The sequence below is a fragment of the Bactrocera tryoni genome, chromosome 2 (assembly GCF_016617805.1).
Source record: "Bactrocera tryoni isolate S06 chromosome 2, CSIRO_BtryS06_freeze2, whole genome shotgun sequence".
Lineage (NCBI taxonomy): Eukaryota > Metazoa > Arthropoda > Insecta > Diptera > Tephritidae > Bactrocera > Bactrocera tryoni.
Window position 1 is genome coordinate 24,138,604 of NC_052500.1, and position 20,573 is coordinate 24,159,176.

Below are 20,573 nucleotides of genomic sequence, written 5' to 3' on the forward strand. Positions count from 1 at the left end.
AGCAACGCATCGAATAGCCAACAGGTATAATTTTTTAAAACTGGTATAAAAATAAAAAAAATCATTTATGTGACTTCTCTAGCGAGTTCCGAATTTAACATATAACTGGTATAACTTTGATAAGACTGGTATAACAAAAAATAAAAGACAAACAATTGTAAATACGAATAACGTGTGGGCAAAGGATACTCCCTTGTATTTGGTTCAACTACATCAACAATAATATTTAGTTGCATATGAAAATTTTTTAAAAACTAAGTCATGTTGGTCTCTTATATTTTCCCTAACTGCAGAAACAGTAATGTTAAGCTTTTACGCAAAATTTCTTCGAAAAGTTTACCAATTTTTAACATAGCGATCTGATGAGCAGTGTATATGCGAAGAAATCTTGTTTCTAAAAGTTTGCCAATCTAAGCAAAAAAAAATTTACCAAAACAGTAAAATAAGCAAAAAGGCGGAAACCGTTCGATTCGAAGATTTCAAAGTTTAAAGTGACGACTCGAACAAATAACTGGTATAAATCACATGGATTGGTATAATAATAGTAAGTTGTTTGACATAAATGCTGAGTTCAAAGCAAAGAACATAGAAGTAGTGAAAGGAGAATGATTTTGGTTGAAGAAGCCTTAGTGTTATAATAGCTCGCAACGATCTGCAGACTAGACTAGCCCCTATTTTCAATATATCTATATTGCATATAATTACTTAAGACTAATAAGTATGTGACTAAAAAAGTCGCAGGAACCTTGATGCAAAAAATTCAAGCTTCGGTTGAGGCCAAACGAACTGGTATAAATCACATAGTTTGGTATAACTAACTTAAATTCTTTGATATAAGCATTGAATGCAAACACAACGAGCAGAGAAATTACGGAGCGAAGACGATATTTCGATGGAAAAGAAAAGATTTCTATAACCTGAAATTTATTTATTCCGAAATTTTGCTTATTTAGAGACCAGACTAATGTCGTAAATTGGCTGCCACGTTTTCCATGTTACGTATTGCTTTACGCTGGGCGAAATCTAGCTATGTGCATGCTTGCACCGTAAGCGTAGGTGACGGCGGCAATCGATTTAAGGACCTGCACGGTGACATGTGCGTTGGTCTCGCCGAAATTAACAACACGCAAGCAACATATCGATTACCGCATCCCGCACGAGCGCAACGCGCCCAATCATCATTAAAACTTTTGCGGGCATTATGTTACCTATATTTGAGCAGCGCGTGTTTACACTCATCAACATCCGCACATATCATATACATACATACATACGCGCATCGGCTCAAATATATGTAAATATATCCACGGTATTGTTGTGTGCATTGGCCCAAAGACACGTGGTTTGTTGACAAGCTATTAATCGGATTTCATTAATGAAATATTAATATTGGCGTCAACGAGAACATTGACAGATATGTCATGAATTTCAACTCGTTTATCTGTTTATTATCTTTAAAGTTAATTGCATGCAAAATGCAAGAAAAATTTTACAGATATTAAATTTGTGCAATATTCAGCCAAGTAAGCTGGCTTTTTGTGTTTTTTTATACCCTGAACAGGGCAATAACCCACAGAAGTCCGTCTATATATACGGGAGCTAGTGCCTCAGTTTTTGAGCAGTCGATCTGATATTATATGCACGTCAAGTTTTTCCCTATAAGCTACTTACATATGTATATAGGGGATATCGCTCCACTATAGCATATATCAAACTGAAGTCCTTGTATTGGTAAAAGTTTTTTTTATCAAGGTATCTTCACGAAATTTGACATGGGTTACTGCCACATTTAAACAATGGTGCATAGGTTGGATTACTGATCAAAGATCAGAGAGCGCACGTGGACTGCTATTTGTAGTCCTTTGTGGCGCCATAGAAAAGAATAAGTCCTGTGATCGAACTTATAGTTTAACACAATAGCCATTACAAATTTGCACAAGCGTTTAATTTCCACTCCCGCCAGTTTGGTGGGATGCTTGATGGTATGCGCCTCCAAGAATTTAAGTCTTGACCTCGCAAACGCGGGACAGTCAAGAATGAAGTGTTAAGTGAAATATTTCCACCCATCTTCTTCCATACAACATCAGCAGATGGCGTCTGATAAGATTCCCAACATTCCAGCATGGACGCCAATACCTCTGACTGAGAGAAGGCTGGCTTTGACTGCGAAAGATCGCTGGTCGCGCACGATCAATCTTAAACCAAAAGGCTTTGTCAGCATAGTATCGATGAGCGGCAGCGGGACGCTATTTGCTATTATCAGTTTTGCAATTTTCTGCGACTTCGCTATGGCTCGGCACCCTTATCAGTATTATCATAAAGACACTCAATGCTACTGATAGCTATGTTAGGCACACCTCTACCAATCCTGAACTCACTGTTAATGAATTGTCACTTCTTTGAATTAGGCTGCACTCCGCAGAAGTAGATCTGCTGCTACCTTAATGGCGGCAACCTCGACTTGGAAGACACTGCAATAGTCAGTAAGTCTGAAACTGCACTTGATAGAAAGCTCCTGACAGTAAACCCCTCCACCAAGCTTTGACCCATTCGAAAAGAAGCAAACTGCCACTCTCCTCCAACGACTTCTTCCCACCCTAACTCCATCGTCGGTATATGAGCAGAGAAGGAGCCGCCAGAGTTCGGTTTGGCGACTCAATGATTCAAGTGATCCGGTATGAAGTTGAAGTGTGTCAGGATATCCAAGTGTTCAGAAAAAAAAAATAGTGCTATAGCATATAGCTGCCCACAAATTGAGCGTTTGGAATCAAAGGGGTTCTGTTATTAAATGAAGATGTAGAGACGTATTCGATTCGCAACTTTAATATTTGTTTTATATAAGAGTCATAACAAATTTAACCAATCTAGTGCAATTAGAGTAGGACATGAGGAAACAGACAGTGTACACCTCATTGAATAGCCTTAACTTACTCTCGGTTTGTTTTGAAACTAAGTATTCACTCATCGCTGGTATGTTCGAGGAGTCTTCTCATTTTCGACATTTTCTTAAGAACATAATGTTTTCCATTTGCAAGAAGGTTATATGGATTTTTCTGCAAAGAGATAAATGATTTATACCAGTTGCTTATTCGGTTCGCAAGCCCTCAAATTTTGAATTATATATAAGTGACTAGTGCAAGCGCATATATCGATTTATCTTCAAAGAAGTACAACTTCTTGATTTTCTAACTATTTTTTCATGTACTAGCCTTTTTGAATTATACCAGTTGTTTGTTCGATTCGCCAGCTTAAAAATTTTGACTTATAAATAAGTGAATATACATATAACAAACGTGATTCTCGTGAAAATAATAGACCGTGAAGAAATTGAGAGCATCATCAGCATTTTTCGTCTCCTAATTAGTTTTGATATATTGGTTCACTTCCACTAAATTCACTTAAATAGAGCAAAACTGTAAATGTTGAGTAATGGGTTTAAGTCTTCGATATTTGGTATGGTTATTACCCTAAGCTCTCTTCACGATAAAAAAGACAAATTTTTCTCTTTACTTTGTTCTCAGCCTTGGGGGAAGACATATTATAGCAAAGAATTTATCGTAGGTCTAATTTCAGCCGAAGAAGGATAGGAGATATTCATTAATGTTACGAAAGTATACTGAGGATAAAGCCTTCCATGTAGGATTGTATTATCGGGCTGGTTATTACCCTGAAATCCATTTGAGTCTTTGGTATATCAATGAGTCTGAACATTACACACTAAAGCCCTCTCCATGATTAAAACATTTTTACTCTCCAAAGCAGTTCTCAGCTTGGCAAAACCTTGCTTGAGGAAGTATATTATAGCAAAAGGAAGCTTAGCGCTGGTCTAACATCTCGAATTGCAGTCGAAGAAGGAAAAGATATATTCTTTAATACTATGAAAATATGTAGTATCGACACACACTGATGGCAAACCCTACCATATAGAATTGCATTATCTGGCTGTAATCAGATGGAACCTTTTGTGAGCCAAAACACTTTGGAGGTTTCTTGCATTTCTTGCTGTCAATTCTAAGGCAAATCTATGTCTATTTTTGAAAGATTATAATATCGCCTTGTCATGCAAATATAGTTATATTATCTTTAAGTGTTTGTCACATCAGTGTTTTTTTAGTTCGAAAGTTATATCTGGATAATATTAATGAGAGTAAAATTAGTCAAGGTCCAAAGAAGCATATCAGAAAATTAGGCATTGTTACAACTCTATACGCACTAAGAACGCTCCGAAAGCTTAACAATTTCTACAATTAGATAACATTTTTAACTATACAGTTTAAGGGAGTATTCTGGTCTAGACAGATGAATTTTAGGCATTTTTTAAACTAAGATAAAAAAAATTAAAAACATTTTTACTATCCATTTTTTCATATGTTTTTTTATTGACATTTTAATAATATAAAATAAAATTGCAAGAAAAAAAAAACAAAATTCGTCCAGATACGGGCCGGTGGAGTCGGGGCTTCAAAAAAACCGGTGCGTCCTGGTTAACGTGATTTCAACCCTTGTAGAGATCTAAAACACAAAAAACAAGAAGATTCTTTATTAGTAAGGATGTCCTTATCGGATTGACCATTTTCAAAACAAAAAAAAACAAACAAAATGGCGTCGACTTGGAAAAACAATTTTTTTGCCCGATTTTTTCGACTTTTCGAATTTTTTAAAAATACTTCAAATCAAAATTTTTGGGAGTCCAAGGCAGGCACGATAGTGCATTGTATAAAGAAGATATATACCAAATTTCAAAGGAATCGGCTTAGTAGAACTTGAGATATCATGTCAACCACCTCAAAAAAAGTAGTTTCGAGAAAAACGCGTTTAAAGTTTAGGAGACAATTCTAGTGAACACGGACGCCACGTCACAAAATCGGCTGTGTCTCCGAAAATAAGACGAATTTTGAAAAATCCTTCCAAGGTCATATTTTTGAAAGTCTAAACTTTGAAAATATGCAAAAAAAATCGACTTTTTCAAAATCCTAGACCAGAATACCCCCTTAATTCGACACGTGCTTCTAAAACTATGATTAATCCGGGCTACATACAGACATTTCGCAGAAACCGCATCCGCTAATCGAAAGAAAATATTAGGTAAACACTCTTAATATTTCTCCGCACCCTCCTCCATTTAAGCTATTATTGTACACCTTTATTTTTAACACTACTCACCACATTTTTAACCGCTCAAATTTTCTAGCACACCTTCACTAACATATAAAACTACACCTAGTTAACTCAACTAACGAAAGTAACTGTAAACATATTTAGCTTGCTGAAATACTTCTTCCATTTTGTGCACGATTATCTAACTTACGTTGTGTGTTTAGTAAATAATTTCAGTCAATATTTCTTCTTGTGAGCTAACTTAATAAATTAGTAGCCGCCATGCCCGCATGTGTCCGCACTTAGTTTTCTCCAGCGCTACGGCAACCAAATATTTGTTTAACGTCACCATCAACGCTGGGCAAATTAATGAAGCAACATGCCGCAAAATAATAGTCCAACGAAAGAGAAGGACCAAAATTTGTCTTTATATATGTATGTATGTGCACACACACCCATATTTCGGCTCGTTGCACGCGGTTACACCTCAACGCACAAATGAGCGGGCGAAAAAAATCGAACACTTTCGGTATGAAATTGGCTGCCAAAGCTTTGTTTGATTCCACTCTACCTTCGTCCGCCTGCATACTCATTCTTTATCCTTTGTTCCCCGCCAACCTCAATCGTTCTCCTCTATCCACAAACGTTCCCTTTAGCGCTCATTCATTCTACTTCGCCCCACTTCCTCCTGATTTGCGTTGCTTTCGCCGCTTTGTTGCGGCCACTTTGCCTTTGTGCGTTTGTCGGAACATGTGTATGTTTATATGTATGTGGTGGTGTGTGTCGATGCCACCTTTTGTTTTTGCGTTGCTTTGTATCCTTTAAGTTTGCCGTTGTCTGTCGGCTGCCGCCGTGCTTTATATGCATGAGTGAGTGTGTACACTTTTTATGCGCAACGGCGACCAACATCACTTCACCAATAATACATACATACCCTCCACGCCATGCTCAGTCGCTGTGTCATCGCTAGTTAACCGTCAGCTTGTTAGGGTTTGAAATGATCTAATTTCCTTCTTCCGGCTTCCAATTTACCGGAAATATCTTCGTGGCCATAGTTCGGTGTTTTACTCAATTTTTGTTTGCCGCATTTGCCACGGCATTGTGGCAATTATGTACGAGTGCCGGGCACTTGATTAACCGCCATCGCCATCGTCATCGACATCTTAAATGAGAGTGTGGGCTTCGTGTCATTACTATATTTATATATATACATAGATATATTTATATATATGTATATAATGTCGGTGGAAACTGAAAGGTGTAGCCGCTATCGATTGCTAATCTAATCTTGTTGCCTGTCATTAGTGTCATTCAAGTTTCCGTTTATTTGGAAATTAGTTCGCTAATAAGTTCCACAACATTCCTTTGGCAATCAGCAACAAAGATAATTGTTCCAAACACACTTGGTCCGATAAATTGTCGAGTAATTGAATAAGTTTTGCACAAAAGTTGTTAGAGAAATATATACTAGTAAATAGTTTCTTTGCTAACGAAGTGGGGAAAAACTTTTTAAGTTAATATTTCGTTATAATTTGATACTGGTATTTGATCATTGAAGTAATAGCTTATTAATAACTAGTGAAAGATAGTCTTGTTTATTGAAATGGCTGGCTTCTACTGCTATATTGCTGGTGTACCTCACTTAAAAGACCGTACGATCGATCACTAAGTTCCGTTCCAGACGATTAGATGATCGTTTTCAAGAAACTTTCTTATGTAAGAAAAATTTCCTTTTCTGTATTTTGTTTTCTTTATTCAATATTCATAATTTTTATGAAGTCATAATTGAACTCTTAGTTTAATAGTTCTTTCCGAAATTCCTCAATTTGTATCGTTTTTGCAGAATGTACTGAAAGTTTACTTTGCTCAAAGAAAGATATCTTCTTCTTTATTGGCGTCGACTTCGCTTTTCAGTTATAGCCAAATCGTAAGCGAGATCTTAAACCGCAGCACCAAACTTTGCGGAGGGATGTTTCGTCTTCTCACTTTATGTTGATGTTTTTTGGCTACCCGGAGAATACTTCGACCAGAGGTCGTGAGCTGCTTGAATCATATGTAAAAGAATCATTTCTGGCCACTTCCAAGTGAATGGCGCTCAGAAAACTTTCCTCACTTGCGTGACTTCTACACATGACTCCATCCTCCAAAGAAATAAAGATATATATATTTTTGTTTCATCAAATGAATTTAATTATTTATTACGGTTACTATCGAGATCGACAGACTGTTACGAGCGACCTTCCAACTTTACTTTACCTTTTTTTTGTAGCAATAAACATATTTGTTTCAAAGTAGACCTCCGTCTCCACGACTACCATTGCTCAGTTCCCTTCCAGCTTTAATCCGCCGAGATCCGAGTTGAAGAAAAGTCGCTGAGAGTGAACTTCGGATACACCGCTGGATGCAGATGCATTTTATGCATTTTCACTTGTTTGCAACGCTGTAAATCGGTAGATAGTCCAGTCATTATAGTACGTTCACCTCGGAATTCGATATACCCACTTATATGGAATATATAGGTATACCTTACCATATGTAGGCTTTGAGACTACTTTAGGGTGTCAATATACAGACATATAAATGGGTATATCGAATTCCGAGATTCTTACCTAATTTAAGCTTAAATGACTGGACTAAGATTGAGAACTCGTCCACGAACTCGTTACTTATACTATATGTATAACTTTAGAGTTCATCCTAATCAATCTGTTTCCATAACCGGCTTTGCGGCACGTACATAAGTTCATTATCTCCAATACCCTTTAGGCCTATTGGAGAGCTTTACTCTTGCTCGTCTTTGGTCTGACCATAAATCTAAGGATTTCGTAATAAAGCCTGTCTTATACAAACAATACCTAACTTATGTCTACAAGATATGATTTCGAGTCGAAGATAAAAAAGTCAACTGTTATGTTAGTACAGGGACTACAGGTCAAAACCGATCTATAGAGGTCACTTCAAAATATAAATATTACCAATGTTGTACTTAAAAACCATTGCATTTGATTGCAGGTCTTGCAGCATGTCGTTTCTTGAAATTCATTGTATGGTGATGAAATATATATATCTATCGATAAAAATATATATCTAACCTAAACTGAACATTGCAAGTCTTCTAGAAAAGGTAATACATTGGATTGATTACTCATTTTTGTTCAATGCTGAGCTGAAAATTTAATGACCGTACTCAGAAAATGCTGAAATACAAAAATGAGGCCAAAAGTTTCTGCTCTAATGCGTTTCAGGTGGAGGTCATCTTGCTTTAACCCCAAATTAATCGTAGAAAAACCAAGCTTCTAAATATCTAACTAGCATAAAACTAAGGTATCGGCGAGAAAATAATTAGACGTCTCTGGTATCTTTGTATTTCATATTTCTCCGATCTCTGTTTTCAGAGAACGACTCGAGCAGCAATGAAGAGACTGTGCGTTTTCGAACAAAATAGGAAATTGCTCCCGAATTGCCGTATTGAGCAAATTCTAGGTTTCCTTTATATATTCAATGCAGTACTCTACGAGATTCTAGGCTTTTCAGAGCTATCTTTTCAGTGCTTTCATTACAAAGCTTACTTTTTATATTGATTTGAATTTTTATATAGATAAGTTTCGAATCGAGTTCTAGTGTAGCACCTTAACGTTGGTTTGGCATAAAGCATCATTTGAGAAAACTACTTGGGTATAGCGTAAGAGACAGTGTGGAGGATTGTGTGCTGGAAAAATGTGTTTACTTCGTAATACTTATACTTTCTTTGAATGGATGAATATAAGTTGTAATTAAAGAACCGCTATAAAAATGGTATTTTTTTTGTTTTCATCATACTATACCATATGTGTGCATAATCTATGTTAATGTTTTTAAATATTTCATATACTTTGTATTCCATAATTTCAAATTTTATTTTTTCTCTCCAAGAACACAATATTTTGGCAATTATAATTTCGTTATAAATGAAAGAATAACTAAGATTTACTAATCCGATTTCTTCTCGTCTAATTACATGCAACGCTTGGCATATACGCTTGTAGGTCTCTTAGGAAAAACCGCCAGCTCAGGTGAGAACTGAAAGTGTTGTAGCAGTTTTTTTTTAGTTTCCCAACTGATTTGTAGTTGATTTAACCGTTATAAAGTTGCCATGTATTAAATGTAATTTCGTAACTGTTGCGCCGCGAATTAAAACTCCATGGCGTTTTGATTAACATCACATTTATTTATGCCTTTTTCGTTGTTTGTGCACCAGATTTAGAGTGGCGAAAGAAAAATTAACTCAGTAGCCATGAAGAAAATCCGTATGTTTAATGTCAGTGGAAAACAATTGTGCACTTAAATTATATTAACTCATTGTAAGTAAGAAGAAGAAGCAGAAGCTGCAAAAAATACCGTATGAACTGGCAGAGAGCAAAGAGGAAGCAACAAACGACTTTGTTTCTGCACAAAATCACACGAATAAGGTAGTAAAATTCTTGCCAAGTCATAAAATTAAACGAACCACAACAAAGGCGATAATACAGACGGAGCAAAAAAGGAATGTGCAGAATAAAAATAAACGAGCAAAGCAGAAAAATGTAGTGAAACGAAGTGGCGCACAGAGTTGCCGTTTTAGTTTGAAATAATAGTGAATATAAGATTTACTTGTAACTAAGTTATGGATGAGAGATTGTCTTCGACGGAGTATGTACTGCAATGCAGTTTGGTTATATAACTTTAAGAGAACTATTTTGATATTCTAGACTTTTTGAGAAGAGCCGTAACCTTAAGTGAAATTTTACCTTTTCGGTTATTGAAATAATTCCAGTCTATAAAGATCTAAACGAAATAATTGACTTAGTTGGAGAAATAACTGCTATTAGGACCTTAGTAATATTTGTAATATTTCACAGAAATAGTGCTCATGAATAGGATCATTTTATGCTGAAAGAAAATCGGAAAGCGAAACCTGGAAAACATGTTCTTGCTCTGTATACATTCCTGGACTCAGGCTTACTAGTGAAGCATGTTTAAGCACCGTCGGTCATTGACAACTTTTCTCAATATCCGAGACTTTCGTCAAAAAAAATGTCGATAACTTTTATCTTCAAGATTTTTACGCAGAATCTTATGCAGAAAATTCTTAGAGTTGAAACACTTTTAGATCCGAAATATCTTTAGTTCTTTGTACCAAGTTATACATACGTCCAAAAACTATGAATGGAGATTAAATAAGATTAGAAGTATGATGAGATTAGATTAGATTATAGGTTGGATTAGATTATATTTTATTGGATTAGATTAGATTATATTAGGTTAGATTAGTTTAGATTAGTTTAGATTAGATTAGATTAGATTAGTTTAGATTAGTTTAGATTAGTTTAGATTAGATTATATTAGGTTAGATCAGATTATATTACGCTAGTTCAGATTATATTAGATAAGATTAGATTAGAGTAGATTAGATTAGATTCGATTAGTTAAATAAGTGGGGATTGCACCGCGACCTAGAGTTTATTGTACCCTATCCTAAGTCACAACGTCTCAACTAGCCCCAACAAAGCTCCAATATACAGCCAGGTGCTAATGAGGCGATATGATCCCTATTTGGAAACATGGATGCAAGGGACATTATCCTGTGCCTACAGACTGCTATGTATCCATTAGCAGGTGTTCTGGAGTTTCAGACTCCAAGTCACAGAACCGGTAATTTGAACAAGAAGCTAGGCCCATGTTATATAAGTGCTTCTTGAGCTTACAATGGCCAGTGTAGTAAGCGACAAATAGCCTGAGTATGTCTTTTGGGAGGTAGATTAGATATTTTAACCTTTTAAGGTTGTAGCCACCCATTAGTAAATTGGCATGGCGCTCGCTTTGTAGTTGTTGTCAGTAACCCTCCCTGCCCACTTCATCCTTGCGGAGCAGCTACTTTATGGTATGGGAACCAATCGTAATGAAATGTTCGGGTCATACCATGTTGGTGGATGCTTCGGAGCGGGTGAGCTCATCAGGCAGATTATTCCTGGCGAGACCTTTTGGGCCCCAGATATTAGTTCGCGTATATACCGACAGACCGACGGGCAGATGGACTTAAGGGGGTATTCTGGTCTAGAAGCATGAATTTCAGGTAATTTTTAAAGTGTCGTAAAAAAAGGGCAATTAATATTTTATATAAAAAACTAAAAAAAGAAAAAAATTTCAAAAATTATGAGCTGACGAAGTGGGGGGTCTCTAAAAATTTCCACGTAACCATACCCATAATTTCAACCCTCCTAGTTATCTGAAACCAAAAAAAAAAAAGATTATTAATCTAGAATAATGTCGCAATGGCCGGAACTACGGAAAAGTGGGAAATTTTTTTTTACAAAATGGCGACTGCCTAAAAAAAAATTTTTTGGATCACTTTTTCTGACAATTTCGAATTTTTTAAAAATAATAAAAATTAAAATTTGGGAATGGGGCTGGTTCCAACCATAGATAAGCCTATAAAGAAAACTCTATAAAAATTTCAATTAAATCGATGCAGTAGAACTTGAGAAATCGTGGGTATCGTTCCGAAAAAGTCAGGTTTGAGAAAAACGCGTTTAAAGCTTAGGAGACAATTCTGGTGAACACGGACGCCACGTCACAAAATCGCCTGTATCTCCGAAAATAAGCCGAATTTTGAAAAATCCTTCCAAGGTCATATTTTTGAAAGTCTAAACTTTCAAGATATGCAAAAAAAAAAATCGATTTTTTCAAAATCCTAGACAAGAATATACCCTTAACTAAATAGACTCAGTTCGTCACGCTGTTATTTATATATTTAATAGGGTCTCTGACGTTTCCTTCTGAGTGTTGCAAACATCGTGGAAAACTTAACTTTACTCTGTTCAGGGTATAAAAATAGTATAATATTGTCGGGAAAATTTGCTATAAAGTTTAATTTCCATAATCATTAGAAGGGACGGCAGTGGATCTATGGAAAAGTGACTTGTGCATCAAACTTCACTGAAATATTTAACGAATATTTTTTCTTCGAATTGTTAGAGAGAAAAGCAAGCACTTTAATATATCTCATAAGCCTACCTGCAGCCATTCTGAATCAACAAAATACAGACGATAGCACTTATCTTCTATATTCGGACGCTGAATCTTTTGCTGAAACACTCTTGGCGCTGAAACACACCAAAAGATACAACAAGTATGAGACAAACCCCCTGAAAAGTGAAATTATTTCCTTATGATTCCTTAAATTTATAAATTCCCCTTTATAGTGATGGGCCCTGACTCTACATAAGATTATGTGGTTTAGATGACATATGATGTAAAAGAGAATCTTAAACTTGTTCTCAATCACGATCAAAACTATTTCCATCTTAATTTTTCAGTACTTAAAATGATTAGAGTAGCGCAAAATAAACTTATTTTCACGTCAGACCATGCCCAGTCGTTGTCCTCCAGGCTTCTGAAATTTAATTACGGTGGAGAAAAAATACTCTCTCTCGCCACCAAACTAATTCGTATTTTTTTGCGAACGAACATGAACCACTATAAATTCAAGTCACTGTTTTTTAATAAAAAGCAAAAGCAATCATTACAAGTTTATTTCCCTACTATGTGGCAACAATGACTGTGGCACACACATCCACAAACGCCAGCAAAATGCTCGTCATGGTGCACAATGCATGTGAAAAGATCAAATCGCAAGCTACACGTGCATCCCGGTGGGGCGTTATGGAAAAAATGGAGCTGCTAAAGAGAGTTGAAAGTCGAGAAAAGCGCAATAGAAAAATATGTACCAAAGGCAGAAATCAGTAAGTTGAAAAAAAGAAAGAGAAAGAAAATTACAAGCTGCACTTTTGTCGAATTAACAGTACGGAACTCATTGATGCCACCAGTAAAGCTGGCTGCCTTGCCGGGTTGCCACGGTTGCCGAGGCAGTCATGAATGCCAAAGTAATTGCAGTTCATACGCAATGACTGGAACCTTTTACTCATATAAGTATACGAGTATATGCTTGCATATATAGATATTCTACATAGAAATAAATACATACATAATAAAGCATGCTAGGCGATGCAAATAAATGACTAGCAAGTAAGTCATCGCTTGCTGATATAATTTACGTAATTGGAGCAGCATTCTTCTGATCTATTTCAATAGCAACTTATTATTAGTTTTTAAAGTCATTAGAAAATTACCTGAACAATTAAATTCTTTCAACAAAAGTTGGCTCATTTGCTAATTATTTTGTTCTTCTAGTACATTTTTCATTAGAAGAACTTTTTAGATTTTTTTTAGAAAAATATGGTAGCATAGAAAATAACACATTTGTCCATCAAGCTGACAAAATGTTGTACAGGAAGAAGATTGAGTTTTAGCACCATAAAATAAACGATAATGCTTTTGACTCACATGGCTCTTGAGATTCTAGGAAGTGGGGTGTTACGAACGACCGGATTCACACAATTGCCACACTATAATGTTAAGGGTTTTTGAAGTATGAAAATATCTTAATTATATTATCATCCGGACCAATACATGTACTTAAATTAAATTCCCGAAAGTGGGTGTGGTATTTAGATAAACTAATATATTTAATAATTTTTTCTTTCCTCAAGATTGAATACTTGTTTAGTTCCAAAAATACTACACAACACGCAGAGACACCAGACTCTCTTTTTGCCCATGCTTTGGATCGAAATCACTTTTACACATATTCACAACCTTTCTATCAATTGATAACAAATGACCCGATATCGCATAACCATCACGCTTACTCTTCAAAAGCAGTAATATGGAAATCCATTGGATTATAAGATATAATAAACATTGTAGGTAATCAGATACTTAAGATTAAAGATAAAGAATACAAGTTAAAAATAATAAGTTGTGACAGAAAAGTACTCGGAATTTTTAAACAAAAAGCTAAATATTTAGATATTTATCAATATTAATTTTGACGCCTACAAAGTAATCGCCACCAGATGTAATTACTTATGACAACGATGTTTGCAATACTCGAAACACTTTTCATAAGTGCTTTTGGTGCTCTTCGATCGACTGAAAACGGGTTCCACATAGCGGCAATTTCAGTTTGGTGAACTAGATCGAATTAAACGGAGTCAAATCTGGTGAATATGGTGGTTGATCGATGGTATCCATAGTGTTTTTTGCTTTAAATTCGGTCACAAACGTGGCTCGATGCGATGAGGCATTAAGCGTATGCGTTTTTATGTTTGCTTATTCAAAGTATCGTCGTGTAAAATCCATGAATTGTTCTTTCACAATTCTGGCCAGTTTCGACGGATGTTCTCACGCAACGTCTCAATGCAGCCAAATAGAACTCCTTATTGACCATCTGTCCCTTCGAAACAAGTCCATGATTCACCAAACCATGAATATCGAAAAAAACAATGAGTTCCACATTCGCCCCATTCCGATGATTGTTGACTTGTTTGCATGTCAAACTCAAAGTTCATGTCTCATTAGCAGTAATAATGTTCTCCATGAATGTCCGATAGGAACTCACACGAACAAGCATGTCCAAAGAGACCTGTTTAAGGTACACTTTTTATGAAAAATTCAGCTTTAACGGCACGAGTCGAGAAAGAAAGCGTTTCGCGACTCGCGAGAAATGTCGATCGCCCTAACATTTGCTTGACGAGACATGTCTTTAACGATCTCTCGATCGTCTTTGAAGGCCTTGTATCACTCGAAGGCTTATGTTTTTTATAAAACCGATTTACCATAAGCCGTTTCCAATATTCGTAACGATTCCGCGATTTGATTGGAAACATAAAATTTGAGGCAAATTCATTGTTCGATATTTTTATCCATTATGAGAAACGCAATCCACAGTTTTTGGCCTGCTTGGTTGGAATGCCAACACATTTTATGGTTCATAATAAAGAGAATGGAAAATTAAAATAAACACTCAAATTTGGTCAAAATGATAAGTAATCTTTGTTATGTAAATAATTTTTATGGTGTGAACCAAATGTCGGGCGTTTCCCCCAAATTTTCAATGATGCGATGCAGATTTCGGCTATACTGCGTTTAATGTTGTCTTCTCCTCGAGCATTGCTATTTGATTGACTTAAACCTTTAATTTAACATATACACCCAGACAAAATAATCTAGAGGCGTTAACTCGTGTGATCTTGGCGCTGATTTGACTGTGCTATTTCTCGAAATTAACCAGTCGCCAAACTTTACACGCAATGTGTTATTGTTTTGACGTGAAACCTGAGACGGCGCACCATCTTGTTAGAAATAAAGATCGTCCGCCTCGATTTCATTGTATTCCGGAGGAAAAAAGTAGTTCGGCATCGCTTTATCACGCTCGCTATTGATCGTGTTGGAATTTTTTGCTTCATTTCGAAAGAAACTAGGAACTTTGGTGCCGCCATACCAGTATCCGCACCAAATGATCAATTTGAACCACACGAGGATTTGACTCACCCCAATACCGATAATTTTGTTTGCGATTTTTCGGATTACTTGTGCATTTTACAGTCATTGTTCCAATAAATGTGTGGTGATAAACCTTACTCAACATACTGATAAAATTAGGAACAAATCCGTAAACACCCATGGTGGCTATGAGCTGTCAAAATCACGTCATCTTCATTACTAGAGGCTTTAGACTAAAGCTATTAAATGTTTGGATTCAGGACGATTGTCAAATTGGTGATTCGAGCAACATGTTGGACCAATCCATAAAATGCGTCAAGTCTTTGCTTTCATAGAAAATCTTTTGGTTACCGATTCACCCGAAATATAGTAGTCTTGTCACTTGGCTACTTTTCGTTTCTTTTTGATGTACTCGTATGTTCAATCAATGAGCTTGCTGATAAGTTATAGGTGACCAGTTGTTGACCAACTTTCCGTGCATTAGTAGCGAGATAAAGTCAACTAAGTGGGAGAAATAAATTGAACCGATAGGTTGGTTAAACGATATCAAGTTGAACCTTATGAATTTAATCATATTTTTTGGTTTTATAAAACTTCTCCAGGCAGCTCCTGCAACGATTATATAGAGGGTAGTCACCTAAAATGCAAAACAAGGTATCAACAAAAAAATCGAAATTTAGTTTCTCATTGCTTACGATTCACTACATCATATCAGGTATATGTATGTAGCAAAAAATTTTAAGCTTCTGCTGCCAGATACGACCAATAAATAACTATTTTATAACCAAAACTCAAAGTTTTTTCAATACTAGTGGTTTCTATTATATCGTTTTTCGTTCCTCTTTGAACTTATGAAAAGTAATGTTATGTTATTTTGCATTTTAGGTGACGATATGTAGGTGAAGGTTTCGTATATGAAAATTTCAATGTGACAGCTAAATCTTGCTGACATATTTCACTATATGTTCAAATATCAATTATAATCCGGGATATTATAATGGGATTCAAATGCCAATTACATTTCAAGTTGTTCAAGAAAATAGTATCTTAAACCGCTTCCAAATGCTTTTCGAAAGTTTTCCCTTACCACCGATTACGAAAGTAGAACAATAAATATCAGGGATTTAAGCAGTGACAGTTTCCGTATATTTTCCTACCTTCAACTTTGACTCAAATGCCCGCAAATCATATTATTTGCTCTTCTAGTGATTTTTTCTGTTGAAGAAATAAACTTTTGCTAGTTTTTGGTGCAGCTTGAAGGTCAAATCCCAATGTAGTTTAATAGTTTGGGTGCTGAGAATAATTTCGACAAGACAGCTGTGACCACAAATGTTACGTCAGACAAGATAACGGTCCCAAATATATGTGTGTCTAGAAAAACATTTCTGCTTGGCTTGCGATGTATTACCACGAGCGAAGGAAAACTGAAAAATTTTGCGAATTTTTGAACAAACTCCTTTGTATTTTTAAATTGTCTAGCATTTGTGGTGAGAATTCTCTCTCTCTCAGTGCGTTGAAATCTTAAAGAGTGCTGCGAGTTCAATAGCGAAGTACAAAACTTTGTTTGTATGTCTACTAAACGCCATCAATGTGTGTGCAATCGCTGGGCGTGCCTTTTACAGATACTTAAAATTTAATTAGAAACGGCAATTTGACCCACGCAAAGTAGACTACAAAAACAACAAATATCAAAAACAAAATCAAGTGCAACGAAAATGTAACGAAGTGCTTTTTTTATTTGGATTGTTCAAAATCTTAGCGCTGGCCTACACGCAAAACTTTTTCACCACAAAATTATGGCCGCGTAACTCGGCAAACTTGCAACATTCTTAAGAGTTCAGCGCTGCGCGAGAGTCAGCGAGAAGGCGGCGGCGGCACAAGCTATGTGCAAAATCTTACCAATGCTTTTAAAGCGGAGTAAAGCTTTAAAGCGGCAGAGAAGATGGAGTGAGTGATGGAGCAGTTACAGCGGGTGGTAGAGCAGTTAGAGCGGGTGGTAGAGCAGTTGGTACGGTTGGCACTTGGGTTGGTTGGGTTGGCCGTATGCGCTGAAAGCCTTTGCTTTCGGCTTTCAATGAACTTGAGCTTACGCATGACTGACCGCACCGCCGCCCCGTCGAGCATATCGACAAACAGTTATTTTTACTCACTTTGCTTTCGCTCGCTCCACTTTTGTGCGCTCAAATGCTCGAATCTACCGCACGTCTACGCCGAACTAACTCTGACCGAACTTATTTTTTTGATATTGCATGCTTTGGCCGGCCAAAGAGTTTTCGTCTAACGGTTAAACTGCACAAACTGCTGGAATATGTTCAAAACAACTGAGAAAGAGCTTTAAGTTCATTTTTAGTTCGTCGAGTATATATTTTTTTGGTGTCTTTAAGTTTGTGTATATGTTTTTGTGTGTGCATGTATGTATTAGCAACGCATCAACATCGAATTTAATTTACTCGAGTGGGTGAGTTAGCAGATTGCTGCCTCAGTTCTGCTAAGCTTATGTGCACTCAAATGCAACTAATCCGAAAGGGTGCCCACTTTAACACACACGCACACACACCTATACATACGCATACATACTCACCCACACATCTACCATATATGTGACTATAAACCCTCACACGCACACACACCCACACATATGTGTTCTCCGCACACAATTCTTATTGCTTGCCGCCGCTCAACTTTGTTGTTGAACATGAAAGCGCACAACAACAACTAGCTAGTAAGTTGTTGCTATTCTTTGCAGCAGCGTAAAGCAGTAAAGTAGTAAAGTTAAGAAAAAGTGCATCCTTTTCGTTGAATCGAAGCACTTAATTTAATGAAATATTAAAAATTCCTAAGCCTTCGAACAGATACAAAACCGAGTAAAATGTTGCAAGAAAAAGGGGTAGCATTGTAGTTGCACAAGGAATTAGAAAAAGGCAAAGACGACGTGCTCATGTAAAAGCCGAGTGAGCAACCACTCGCTTAGTAGTAACAACAAAGTTCATTTCTGCCAATTCAGTGGCACGCCAACAACTGCAACTGACAGCCAAGTGTCTGTGGAATATTCTTCTGTATCTTTTGCTGTTTTTTTATATTTATATACCCTGTACGGGGTATATTAAGTAAGAAACGAAGTTTGTGAAATCTAGAAGGAAGTGTCGGCGGTTCTAAGAAATATATATATACGGATAAATAATCAGGTTGATGTGCTGAGTCGATTCAGTCATCTCCTTTTGTTCGTTGGTATGTACGTATATACACATAATTGTCTCACAGTTTTTGAGATATCGATTCGAAATTTTGCACCCATCCTTTCTTTACCTAGAAGCCGCTCATTTGTTGGAACCGGCGATATCGGACTACTATAGCGTATAGCTGCCATACAAACTGAACGATGAGAATCAAGAGTTTGTATAGAAAACTTTTTCATTTGGTGAGATATCTTTACGAAATTTGGCACGAATTATTGCTAGAGCCAGGAACGTAATCTCCGAAGAAATTGTCGAGATCAGTTGACTATAGCATATAGCTGCCATACAAAGTGATCTGTCTAGAACCTGGCTTTGTATGGAAAACTTTTTTATTTGGCGGGATATCTTCACGAAATTCGGAACTGATAATTGCTAAAAACAGAGGTGTAATCTCCGAAGAAATGGTTCAGATCTGTTGACTATAGCATATAGCTGCCGTACAAACTGAATTACCTAAAACCAGGCTTTGTATCGAAAACTTTTCCATTTGGCGAGATATCTTAACGAAATTTGGCAGAGATTATAATTAAAAGCCTGGATGCAATCTCTGAAGAAATTGTTTAGATCAGACCACTATATTATATAGCTGCCATACAAACTGAACGATCAATTTCAAGTCCTTGTATGAAAAACTTTTTCATTTGTTGAAATATCTTTACCAAATTTGGCACAGATTATTGCTAAAAGTCAGGATGTAATCTCCAAAGAAATTATTCAGATCAGTTGACTATAGCATATAGCTGCCATACAAACTGTTCTGTCTTAAACCAGGCTTTGTATGGAAAACTTTTTCATTTGGCGAGATATCTTAACGAAATTTGGCAGGAATTAGTTTTCAAGGCAGCACCACAATCCGTGGAAAAGTTGTTCAGATCAGACTACTATCTTATATATCTGCCATACAAACTGAACGATCAAAGCTAAGCTCTTGTATGCAAACTTCTTTAATTGTGCAGGATATTTTCGCTGCGTTGCAACAGACGTTAACATTTTTTCTTGTTTTTATATTTTGTTTGCTCACAAAGCAGTCTTGTATGTTTGGTGTGTGTATATAGTATATACTTTTATTGGTTGTTGTGGTTATGTGTGAGCGTGGGTGGCGGTTTTCTACTTCAATAAACCAGCAAAAAGTTTTTTCTTCAGCATATATACGCATATGTATGCACAATCACACATATATGCATCTCTATACCTTATACATATGCATATATACACCCACATATACATATATATGCATACTAACACATTTATCCCCACCACAACATCAACAAAAAAAAAACGCTTTGAAAATCATCTAAAGCCAAATCGGCTGGGCGTCTGACCAACAAATTTCACATTGCATTCGATTGGTGGATTTGTACACACATACATACATGCACACATATACACATACATACTTGTATACATACATGCATTCAATCATACATATACGTAGAAAATATACTTGCGGTCATATTGATTATAAGAAAGTCCATAACAAAGTCAGGTTCATAAATGTTGGCCGAGTTTACACTGTGTTATGTTGGCAAGTGCAAATAGTGGTGTCGATAAAATGTTGCAGCGTCCAAAGTTGAAATCGTAAAATAGCAAATAGTACACACGACCAAGTCGGCAACATACACACACACACACGCAGACAAACTTGTACACATATGCATTAAGAAGCGAAATACATTTTGCAACGTAAGCACATAAAAAAATTTAAGTTATGCGCTTTCATGTGAATCTTGGCTATGCGCTTTTCGAATGTGTGTATATATGAATATGTATGTATGTGTATGGATTTATTACTTATATAAAATATGTCAGTTATGCCGTTGCATAAATTTGGCTTTTAAATTATATTTAATTAAAAGGACTCATGAGAGCAACACTATT

General features: G+C 36.2%; 1 protein-coding gene across 4 annotated transcripts in view; it reads left to right on the forward strand.

The window, feature by feature from the left end:
• Positions 1–20,573, forward strand: part of LOC120767613 (CUGBP Elav-like family member 2) — a 216,205-nt gene that overhangs the window by 173,652 nt on the left and 21,980 nt on the right. For 2 of the 4 annotated variants that reach the window (XM_040093766.1, XM_040093768.1), the window contains exon 8: positions 9,123–9,149. The exons of the other annotated variants lie outside the window; for them this stretch is intronic. In XM_040093766.1, coding sequence (XP_039949700.1) covers positions 9,123–9,149 — 27 coding nt within the window. The remainder of the gene's footprint in view (positions 1–9,122; positions 9,150–20,573) is intronic. 4 annotated transcript variants of the gene reach the window in all.